The sequence below is a fragment of the Pantherophis guttatus genome, chromosome 1, assembly GCF_059756535.1.
Source record: "Pantherophis guttatus breed Tessera chromosome 1, ASM5975653v1, whole genome shotgun sequence".
Lineage (NCBI taxonomy): Eukaryota > Metazoa > Chordata > Lepidosauria > Squamata > Colubridae > Pantherophis > Pantherophis guttatus.
The window spans coordinates 195,528,903-195,541,332 of record NC_142063.1 but is presented as its reverse complement, the minus strand read 5'-3'; the positions used below and the strand labels follow the sequence as shown (position 1 = coordinate 195,541,332).

At 41.5% G+C, this 12,430-nt stretch overlaps 1 protein-coding gene across 1 annotated transcript in view; it reads left to right on the top strand.

Annotated features, from left to right (window-relative positions):
• The window catches only part of PCSK2 (proprotein convertase subtilisin/kexin type 2), a 115,628-nt gene that overhangs the window by 18,723 nt on the left and 84,475 nt on the right, over positions 1 to 12,430 (top strand). Inside the window, exon 2 of the mRNA XM_034432414.3 lies at positions 5,653 to 5,757. Coding sequence (XP_034288305.1) covers positions 5,653 to 5,757 — 105 coding nt within the window. The remainder of the gene's footprint in view (positions 1 to 5,652; positions 5,758 to 12,430) is intronic.

Genomic DNA, 12,430 nt, shown 5'->3' with positions numbered 1-12,430 from the left:
TTATAACATTGCAGACCTGCCCAGCAATTCTGTAGAGTATTTCGGTGGCCTGGACCATTTAATCGCTATAGATTGTTATCACAATTTCTGGAGAGGTACTCTGTAAGTAAAATTCAGGAACAAAAAATACTCAGCCAAACAAAAACAAGATAGAGCTTTCTGCAGCCTAAAAATAACCCTTCCCCCCTTACATTCCTTCTTATTGCATAAATCTACTTTCTTGAAACATGTGCCCAACCCACTATACTAAAGTTAGCCCATGAATTCTTGCTTGTTTGTTCAAAAGTTATGCTGCTTGGTATTTTGGGAGTCAAAGTTTAGAGAGGGTGAGATTGGGCAAGAGGAGGCAGCTGGCATCAAATTTTACAGACTAAAATCCTGTAGATCAGATGCATGGACTTCATTCCAAGACAGAATACACATAACTAGTGCCTCCCAGTTAAATATCAAGAGCTTTTTTCAGGATGCCAGCAATACAGAAAATATGATGGGTTATTTTTCTGGCCTTTTATTATGTAATGTCCCTGCTTATGCTTGTCAGGAAGGAAGGAACTAATTTGAGGGTCCAGTTTTCAAAGGCGTCTTGCTGGGTGTGATAAGTGGAATGAAAAAAAAAAAAATCAGATGGATGCCAAGCAGGCCTTTCTCTACTGGAGTGTAACACATGAGATACCTCCCAAGATTCACATATAATTCATTTTTAACAAATACAGTAGAAGAATATATAAATATATCCAATGGCATAGGAAGATTTATCTGCAACACATTTATAGTCTATAAATCATCGTTATCCAGCCTTTTGGCTTGCTTGGGCCACATGGAGTGAAGAGGAATTGTCTTGGGCCACATATTTATATTCATTAACGATATTATATATTTTATAAGAAACTCCTTTATTTTTTTATATCTTTTATTATCTTGTGGGGCTGCTTTACTAGCTGCCCAGGACCACATGCAGCTTTGGCCTTGGGGTGCTCACGCCTGGTCTACATAAAGGCTGTGGGACTGATGAAATGTACAGACTATATCATGGTTGTCCAACTTTTTGGCTTGCCTGGGCCGCATATAAAATATATAATTTATTTTATTTTATTTTATTTTTTTATTTCAAATTTATATACCACACCTTCTCCCAAGGGACTCAGGCGGTGTACAGCCAGATAAAAACATACAATACAAACATTAAGAACAATTAAAAGAATATATATTAATTTGGCCCCAGTTTAAAATGACAAACCAATGGGGTGGCCTGGGGTGGAGATGTACAGCTGGGTGTCATCAGCGTACTGGTGGTACTTCACCCCAAAGCCACGGATGATCTCACCCAGCGGCTTCACATAAATGTTGAACAAAAGGGGTGAGAGGACCGACCCCTGAGGCACTTCACAGATGAGAGGCCCCGAGGTCGATCTCTGCCTCCCTGCCAACACAAACTGTGACCGGTCAGAGAGAAAGGAGGAGAACCACCGTAACTAGGTGCCCCCCATCCCCAACTCTTCCAACCAGTGCAGCATGATACCATGGTCGATGGTATCAAAAGCTGCTGAGAGGTCTAACAGGGCTAGAACAGAGGAGCAACCCCTGTCCCGAGCCCTCCAGAGATCATCTACCAACGCGACCAATGCTGTTTCCATGCTGTGCCCAGGCCTGAAACCCAACTGGAACGGATCTAGATAAGACGTTTCCTCCAGGAATTGTGGAAACTGTTGCGCGACCACACTCTCAACAACCTTCGCCACGAAGCGAAGGTTGGAGACAGGACGGTAGTTGGCCAATACTGCTGGGTCCAGGGAGGGCTTCTTGAGGAGAGGCCTCACCACAGCCTCTTTCAAGGCTGTGGGGAAGTAACCCTCACTCAACGAAGCATTAATAATTCCCTGGAGCCAGCCTCGTGTAACCTCCCGGGAAGCCAGTACTAACCAGGAGGGACACGGATCCAGTAAATATGTGGCCGCACTAAGTCTCCCCAAAATCCTGTCCACATCATCAGGGGTCACAGAGTCAAACTCTTTCCAGATAATGTTCTCAAGACTATTCCTCACCACCCTGCCCGAATCTACCCAGTCAGAGTCCAAATCCCCCTGGATCTGAGTGATTTTGTCATACAGATATTGTCCGAAATCCTCAGCCCTGCCTTCCAGGGGGTCCTCCCGTGCTCCCGGTTGAAGCAGGGAGCAGGTCACCCTGAACAGGGCAGCCGGACGATTCTCTGATGACGCAATAAGAGCGGAAAAGTAATTAAACTTTGCCACTTTTATCACCACTAAGTATGTGTTAATATGCGACCTTACTAGTGTTCGGTCAGATTCAGCGAGACTGGCCCTCCAACTGCTCTCCAGGCGACTTTTCCGGCGCTTCATCTCCCTCAGCTCCTCGGTAAACCAAGGAGCCACGAGGGATTGGCACCGGGTCAGAGGCCGCAGAGGCACGACTCGATCCAAGGCCCCACCAGCTGCCCAATCCCAGGCAGCCACCAGATCCTCGGCTGAGTCATGTGCCAAATCCTCAGGAGGTGGCCCAAGCTCCATCTGGAACCTCTCAGGATCCATCAGGTGCCTGGGGCGGACCCATCTTATTGGCTCCGCCTCCCTGTGGCGGGGTGTAGCGGTTCAAAGGTCCAGGCAAAGGAGCGAGTGATCTGACCATGACAAGGGTTCCATGTCTATATCCCCTATAACAAGACCACTCAACCACTGGCCAGAGACAAAAATCAAATCCAGAGTGTGAACCCCCCTGTGGGTGGGGCCATGAACTAGGTGGGTCAGGTCTATGGCCGTCATGGAAGCCATGAACTCCCGAGCCATCTCGGACATTTCACCAATGGACGGCAAGTTGAAATCACCCATGACCATAAGCCTGGGTGTATCAATTGCCACCATGGCTATCACATCGAGGAGCTCAGGCAGGGCCGTTGCCATGCGGCAGGGAGCCGGGTATGCAAGCAACAAGCCCATCTGAACCCCATGACTCCATCTCACAAAGAGGGATTCACATCCGGCAATCTGTGGCACAGTGGTCTCCCTCGGACCAAAACCTTCGTTAATAATAACCACCACCACCCCACCCCTCCCCTGGGCCCTCGGCTGATGGAATGCTCTGAAGCCTGGTGGGCACATCTCAACCAGGGGGACCCCTCCCTCCGGGCCCAACCAGGCCTCCGTAATACCCGCCAAGTCCGCTCCCCCCTCCTGTATAAGATCGTGGATGAGGGGGCCTTATTTACCACGGACTTGGCGTTGCACAGCATCAGCTGAAGGCCCAGATCCTGAGTATCCGAGCCTCCTAGTATCCGAGAGGAGCCTTGGGGACCGGGGCGTGCAATAGCTCTCAAACAGCGAGTGCGCTCCCCCGACACGTGATATGGTCTCCTGCTCCCGCCATATCTGCCCCTCCCATCCACCATGCTAATGGTTCATCCCTCATTGGTATAGCCCTCCATCTCCTCCCCAATCCCTCGTCCAGCACCCTCCAAACCGTTGCCCCGTGCCGGGCTCGGCTCTGACCTTAGTGGATTTCCCCCCCCCCATCCCCTTTGGTCGTTCTTTCAGTTCCCCTTAAAAGATTGTTAACCCCCACCCTCCCTGAACCCTTTAAAATCTTATTAAAAAACTTCCCCCCAAAACCCCACAAGCCCTTCCTCGTGCCATGCCATCTCTCAGGATTCCAAAATCTGTCATCGAGATAGGCCCTCGATAAAGTGGAGGGCCAAACCTGCGAGAGGGGGGAATCTCGCAGGGCAAGGAGTTCAGACACTGAATACATCAAATTGTTAGGGGTGAGAAAACATTAGTTAACATATTGTAATGTACAAGCTTTCTTCCTGGTCTATATAAAGGCTGTGGAACTGATAAAATAAGGTTCATTCAAAACTGGCATTCAAAATGATTTAGATATTTAAGAAAGGAAACCTCTTACTGTTCTAATAAAAGGGAGAATATACATATCCTTCAGCTGTCCTGAGCTAGGAAACTTAGAACACCTTTGACTGAGGCTGGTCCCACCCCTGGATTTCTCCTATTTGTTCAGTTTCTCATGCCTTACATCATCCCATTTTATTTAAACCATGGGTGCTGGTTGCAGTTCCTTTAAATATTCTTTTCTTTTAGGAAGCCAGTGCTTTTCAATACTGTTATTTTATTGTTTAGTCATAAAAAGCTATAATCCATCTATTTCTCTATCGCTGCCCCCGTCCTTATACAATCTACCAAGCCTCATTCTTATTCTGTTATTTTGTGCTGATTTTCTCTGCTGCAGTTTCTCAAGGCAAATTCATTGATTTATTTTTCTAACGTAGTAACTTCTCAAATTTATCAGTCTAGGTCTTCTCTTCTCTGCCTCCCTGTACAAAATTACATCTTAAGAAGTCACCGGGTGGGAGAAATAGAAGTGATACAGATTTATTTCACCCCTCCCTGGTGCCCTCTTCCAAAGCAACCAGTAAGGAAACATCCATCTACATTGGCAGCTGACTGCTGAAATGATTATCTAAGCTTAGTAGCCGCAGTTTCAAGTTCAATTTTAGAAAGTAGCAGCAGTTGGTAACCAATGGACTGATCTTATAAACACCAGTAACACAACAAGGAGAAGTCTTGCTATCCATGGACAATGACTTAACATGTCCCATTCCTGAATAAGTCCAGATGTTCAACTGGAAAGTGATTCAAGGCAATGCTTGCATGGCAGAATGCACACCAGTCCTCCAACATGGCATTCTGGAAGCATAGCTACTAAATAAACAGAAATGGATAGAAAATGGTGGGCTTGAAAAGAGTCACCTGTCTACCATGCAATGTCTCACAATGGATGAGTTATGCAGATGATACAAATGATGTCATCTAGGGGATAATTCATGATGATATGATGACATGATAGATGTGACCTTCTTGTGGTTTATAGAAACACCTTTGCTCTTCACTAAGGATTTCTTTTTTGGTCTCCAGAGAGCCATTTAAACCAAAATAAACCACAGTTATCTGACTACTCTTTACTATGACTCTAAACTGTGTGCAATTTTATGAACCATTATTTCCTTGCTTATCCTTATTTTCCCCTTCTTTTAGATCATAAACAATCATGAAATGATTTACTATGGAGATGAAGATGCCAATATCAAGTCAACCTTAAGTGATCCCTAAAAGAACTAAATAGGATTAAACCTGGTTAGGAATGGGATAGAAAAATACCAGAAATTCCAAGACTATAGTATAGGGTAACTTGGAAGGCTTTTTAAAAAATCTGGAAGAAGGCAATGACAAACTAGTTCTGAGAAACTATTTGGACATGGCCATCAAGTCATGAAGAAATTAGTTCCACTTGAGCAAGTGATTATCTATTTTATGTAGGTACAAACTATTTTGTTGCCCTAACAATGCACATCTGTAGAGTTATAGGTATTTTGCATTTTAAACTATATATTTTTGTAAATTTACAACATTCAGTTTTTCATAATTTTTCTTATTTTTTTTGGTAAATGTAAGCTTGCCAACATTTTTTAAATTTCTTCTTTTCTTGTATCTTAGGTAATGTGAGATGCTTTTAATGATTGCAAGTTTAGCTACCATGAATAGAAAATATACGGTAATTTATTCCAGCGTGGCTAACATTCCAACAATCAGTCTAATGATTTCAATATCATTTTTTTTTAAAATTCAGCTCCCCTTTATAGAGGATGGCTACCACTTTTCCCATAATGGCTTAGCCAAAAGTCGAAGGCGGAGGAGTCTTCTGCACCAACTACATTTACAGAAAGATCCCAGGGTAAGTGATCCATCGATGCCATCCTTTCTTACTATTGTAAAAGTTATGCTACCAACCTGAATGACTTTAAAAGGAGAAACATAAGAGATGACTAAACATGATGACTGCATATTGCCTCCAAACTGAAGTAGGAAACCACTCAGTTTTAATTGCTGGGAGAGAAAACTGGAAAGGAGATTGCCTTTATGGCCTAATTCTAAGGTTTCTAAGAAGGCATTTGATTGAATGCTGTGGAAATAGGATGCTGGGTTAAAGAGCCCTTTGATCAAATCCAGAATTTATGTTGCTCAGCATTGGTTCCTCCCACTTGGTTTCCAATTGATGAGTGCAACTCAGCAATCAAAGCCCTTTGCCCCCCACTTTCTTAATTTCAATTGCACACATTGCATGCACATAAAAGAAGCATGGCATTTTGAATCTGTAAACATTGTTGAAAATGTCCCCATGTTCATATATGTTATATATATAATCAGAAATAGGAAATACCCCATTCTGTCTGCAATTTCTTATACCTCTTGAGTTTCCCCCCCTCATAATACAGCTATGCAAAGATTCAGACTCAGCTCTAAAAAGTTGCTTCAGTGTCTATAAGCATGCAAACCAGGGGTAGATTCTACTTACCTCTACTACCAGTTTGCAACGGGAAGCTTCTGCGCATGCACAGATCACTGATGACAACATCCGGGGTGGTGGGCGCGGCCTTCCGCCGGTTTTACTACTGGTTCTTGAGAACCGGTGCAAACCATGGGCAACCCACCACTGATGCAAACATACATCCGTCTGCAATTATTTAAAGCAACCTCTTCTTTGATCAGGATTGCAAGAAGGCACGGCTGCTTTAAGGAGTTCCAGATGCTACCTGTGTGCTCTAAAGAGGGGTCTCCAACCAGGGGTGAAATCCAGCAGGTTCTGACAGGTTGTGGAGAACCAGTAGTGGAAATTTTGAGTAGTTTGGAGAACCGGCAAATCTCACCTCTGGCTGGCCCCAGAGTGAGGTGGGAATGGAGATTTTGCAATATCCTTCCCCCAGGAGTGGGGAGGGAATGGGGATTTGGCAGTATCCTTCCCCTGCCACAGCCACCAAGCCACACCACGCCCAGTGGTGGGATTCAGCCAGTTCATACCACTTCGGGAGAACCGGTTGTTAACTTTCTGAGCAGTTTGGCAAACTGATTGTTGGAAGAACTCTTTAGGGCAGAGAACTGGTTGTTAAATTACTTGAATCCCACCACTGACCACGCCCATCAAGCCATACCCAAAGAACGGTAGTAAAAAAATGTGAATTTCACCACTGTCTCCAACCTTGGCAACTTTAAGCCTGGCGGACTTCAACTCCCAGTATTCCACAGCCAACTGGCTGTGGAATTCTGGGAGTTGAAGTCCGCCAGGCTTAAAGTTGCCAAGGTTGGAAACCCCTGCTCTAAAATGACTTTTGGGGATTGAATCCAAAATACTGCCCTAAAAATAAATATTTCATTATGATTTGATCAGATGACCTATTATATTAAGCCACTAATAATAGAAGAGGTTGGATGATATTAAGCTATGATAGTCACAAACTATAAAGTTGCATTTTTAAACAAAAATGGGCAGTGTTTCTGCTTGTATGCACTTCCCTGGTTATCTTTTTGAAATAGTTTTGGTGCCATTTACCTTTAATGGCAGTAATCCATCTCCATTTTGTAGGGCTCATGAGCAAAGGACATTTTTTTTTTTTTTTTTTTTAGTGGTTGGGGATGATTTCATAGGGAGAAAATATGGTTCGTTTTAGCTTTTCCCTGAACTGTTTCGGTTACTGAATTTGCGAAAGCTATTTCCCTTTATCCTCATACATCACATCCATGTGCTATAGTGACTGGCACTCTCCTTTTCCATTTACACAATAATCAAGGATGATAACACTATTACACTTGAGACCCAAAATTCTATGAATTATCTTCCAATGAAAGTAAAAATGCAAGAGATAGTATTTATTACTCATTCCTTGTTTTGTACCATCTGCCCAAAGCAGCTTCTAATGGTAGTCAAGACTTGTAAGATTTATGTCAGCGCTATAAAGTTGACCAGATAAAGGAACGGATACTGTGTAGATCTAAAGCTACTTTGATTAGAATAGCTAGAAAACAGAACCTTCCATATCTGAACATACTTCCCTACCTCCCTTTTTCAACTTCATGGGAATTGGAATGGGTGTTGCTGCTACTGCTGTCTGAAGGATTTTCCTAAGCCACTTCCTTGGTCTGTGCACAATCCTTATTTATTTTATGGCTACCTTGGCAATGGATCTTCTCTCTGTCCTTCAAAGCTGTTCTCTTCTAAATTGTAAGTAGTAAATTGTACTACTTACAATTTAAAATGATAAATATATCAAAAAAAATGTTAAGCTGACTTTTAGCAAAGCTCTCGTTTGAATTCATTTGATTCTTACTTCCCCGCTAATAAGAACATACAGTTTCAACTCAAATGGGAACCTTTAAAATCAACTTCAGATTATTCCACCTTTACTTTTTGTAATGAATTTTCAAAGCAGGCTGAAATCAGACTAAGCTTGAGAAAATATAGCTATATCTTTATTGGATCGGCAGCTCCTGAGAGGTGGACTTTTTAAAAATATCTTTTGTCTGTATGTTTCTATTACATGTAGGGACACGGTGGCTCAGTAGCTAAGATGCTGAGCTTGTCAATTGAAAGGTTGGCAGTTCAGTGATTCAAATCCCTAGTGCTCTGTAATGGGGTGAGCTCCTATTACTTGTCCCAGCTTCTGCCAATCTAGCAGTTCAAAAGCACGTAAAAAATGCAAGTTGGGAAGGTAACAGCGTTCCGTGCACCTTTGGCATTTAGTCATGCTGGCCACATGACCACAGAGACGTCTTCGGACAGCGCTGGCTCTTTGACTTTGACACGGAGATGAGCACCACCCCCTAGAGTCAGGAACGACTAGCACATATGTGTGAGGGGAACCTTTACCTTTACCTTCTATTACACGCAGTTAAGGAAGACAAAAGCATGAAATAAATAATAAGGAGCTGCCTAGAATCCACTTAGATTGAGGGGTGGATAAATTTCATGAATATATGCATGCATACAAAATATTCATAGGAGCGTTCTGTTCCTAATCTGCTTTACAATATGTTCTTAAGGAAAAGATCACCCACAAAGCTGAAGCTGAGATGGAAAACCAATAAGAATGGAAGATGCACACTCTCACACTTCTGTAGTGAGTGAGGAGCAATGGGACTACAGCCTGGATAATACAACTTTGCTAACTGGGAGAGACAGGAGGAGATGATTCTAACCTTTTTATTGTAAATGAAAACCATTATTGGAAACAAAAAGCTAAATATCAGCTTGTGTTTCTGTCCCAGCAAGGGAGCTAAAGAAAATGAAAACAAAATACCCTGAGGGTCACAGGTGGCCAAAGAGGTTTCTTAACAAGAATGCAATTTCATGTTCCTCCAAGCCACATGCCGCCATGCACTCCCAGAACAATAGTGTTTTGCAGTGTTTTGGTTTTCCATATTCATCTCTTCCACTTCTTTTTGAGGAAAGCTACAAAATCAGATTGGAAGTTTCTAAACACTAAAATATAATCTTCAAGAGCTCTAGGAACAGCCCATAGGATCCTGAAGCTTCCTCTCACCATGCGTGGGGTGGGAGATTTGCCCTTGGGAGCTCTTCAGAATGATAGTGGAAGGCCTTGCCAGCATCAGAGAAGGCAAAACAAGACCATCTGAATGATCTGTCAGGCCTGAGCATCTGTAGGGGACAAGGGACCAAGTGACATTTTTAGGATCATGAGATTGTTGTACAAATGATCAAATATTGCAATTTGCATCAGTTGTAACTGAGATACTGTAAACCACATTATTTGTGTCACTTGCAGAATAAACTCATGCAACCTGGAATATCATCGTAGCTCTACTGTACGCCTAGTATAGCATCTATAGCTGATTTCAGTCCTCTAGACTTGAAGCCCCACAATATCACTTAAAATGCCTCTAAAATGGAGGAAAGGGAGATATCAGCCTTAGAGCTGATATAGAGCTTGTGCATTAATTTTCCTGCCACAATTTATTTTTAAAACACAAACAAAAGCCAAACATGAAAAAGAGAAGAGAGGAGTAACAGATATGCAATGGCTCTTTTATCTTGCAATAGTGCAATGAAAGTTGGAGCATTTGTCTGATGTAGATTCTTCTCTCCATCCCTTGTTGACCATGGATCCCCTGTGGCCACACATTTCCTCCAATTTTTCATTAGCTGTTCTGACCGAGCTTTAAATCTGCCTTTTAAGCAGCATTTCAGAGCAGGATGGGTCTTTAAATCTCTCTGTGTTCCAAAATTAGTCACAGCTAGAAGCCAGCAGATTATAATATATTGAATTATAGGTTAAGTGCCAAACACACAGTACATTTCATTCGATTCTGCCCACTTGGGCCATAGCTGCTCTCTAAGTCAGCCGCCTTGAAATTTGTGCCTTCCAGATGTGTTAGACCTCAACTCCCCAAATTCCCAGCCAGCACCGTTGCTGGCATTGCTGACTGAGAATTCTGAAAATTGTAGTAATACTAACATCCTAATTTAGAAGGGACCAGGTTGGGAAAAGATTTGTGAAACATTTCTGTCGAGGAAATTACTTATAAATGAAATTATGTAGATAAATATTGTTCTCATAGGAAACAGTCCCAGAATGACTGCATATTCTGAAGGCATTCATTTTATATCATTCCAGATTTTAACCAAATATACATATTTATTGCACAAATTATAATGTTTCTGGCATTAATTACATACTCTTTCACAGTTTGATTGTCTCCTTCAAACCACCCCTAGAGAGCTCATTATGGTAGTAACAATGAGCTCTCCAGTGGCTGTTTGAAGAAGACCAATATTAAAGAAGCGAAGCATTTTCCTTATGGATAGTTTAGTAAAATCAAGCTGACTTTCCACAAATTACCATCCATCTCCCCCTGAAAGAACTGGAAGTTCAAATAATAGTAAAATGATAACATAATAGACAGGTGTTCTGAATCTATATGTATGTATGTGAACAAGAATAAAACAGAGGGAGAGTCAGAACTATCCATGAGCTAATAATTAGAATAAACAAAGGACTAAGCAATCTATGAGCATTAAGGCATTGCATTAAAAAAAATCCAATAATTCAGTTCTTCTTGTCTTTCTTTTTCATTTTGTCACTCTTCTGAACTATTGAAGTCCAGAAGAACTGGGTTGCAAAACTGCAGATGACCACTAGGTGGCAGTAAAGAACAATTTATCTGCATCCTGTTTCTACCATCTAATGGTCATCTGGATTTCTACAGCCTAGACTAGTAATTCTAATTGAAGTAATAGATGTAGATTTCTTCAGGCCACAAAAAACTTGAAAACTGGTTTCAGGAAAGAAAGGCAACATTTCTCCCAGAATAGCTCTCAGCTTCCTGGCAAATAGACTGTGCTGAAAACACACAAATACATGAGTTCATCACTTACTTTTCAGATTAAGATGGCTCCGCTATAGGCTCCCATGGAGATGTCTTCTGTTCCACATTATTAAATAACTGCAAGCACACAAGTGTTGACTATAGTAAATATGTTTAAAGGATTTTTATAATGTTGTCATGGAAAACAACATCTGTCACCACAGCATAAGATACAATATGAAATCTTTTTGAAAGACAATAATCATTCAAGATCCAAGGAAGAAATCCATTCACTTAAAAAAAAAATCATACATAGGCAGAGGCAAGAGTCTTATGCAGATAGTCGAAACAAGTATAGATAAATGTATGTATATGGCAGAATTGGCAGGAGTGGAAGCTTTCAGCCTGTGGGCAGTCTCAGAGAGGAATAGAAAAATAGACTTGTGACTGAACAATTGCTAATGAGGAAATTAAACTCACTCTCAGTATATGGAATAATAATTTAGTTTCTTTCTTAATGCATTCAAGTTGCAAAATTGGGCACACAACCAGGACCTCTAAAGACTACCAGGGTTGCAGTTTTAGTGGTTATTTTTAATGCTAGTAAGGTGACAGATCCAACGAGTATCGCCAATTCACCATGATGAGTTGGAAATCTTATACTTACCCAGTACTTTGTAGAATTCAAATTGTGCACTGGGGTAGTCACATAAAAAGAGAATTAAACAGTGAAGTAATTGAAATGAATAATAAATAAGAGAGGGGGAAACAAATTTAGAAGCAGAAAAGCCTAATTGGCCTGTAAAGCAAAAAGAAGAAGAAGAAGAAGAAGAAGAAGAAGAAGAAGAAGAAGAAGAAGAAGAAGAAGAAGAAGAAGAAGAAGAAGAAGAAGAAGAAGAAGAAGAAGAAGAAGAAGAAGAAGAAGAAGAAGAAGAAGAAGAAGTAGTATTGCTTAATACGATGGAATAGTATTTACAGTTAACATTCTTATCAAATTAAAATGTGTTACATTGTCTCATTAATTATGAGGAGGTTGCACAATTCTTTCATATGGAAATTAAGAGAATTTTGTTACTGGAAAGTGCTGCTTATTCAGTGTCATTTTCCCCCATCCATCCCCAACACTCCCATGGAAGATTCTCTTAAATTTATTCTAATGGCTCTTAGTCACATGTTCCGTCTGTAGCCCCTAAAATGGATTCAAGCTTTGTGAGACAAATTTCTTGCTAAAATACCATCTATTTTTCCAC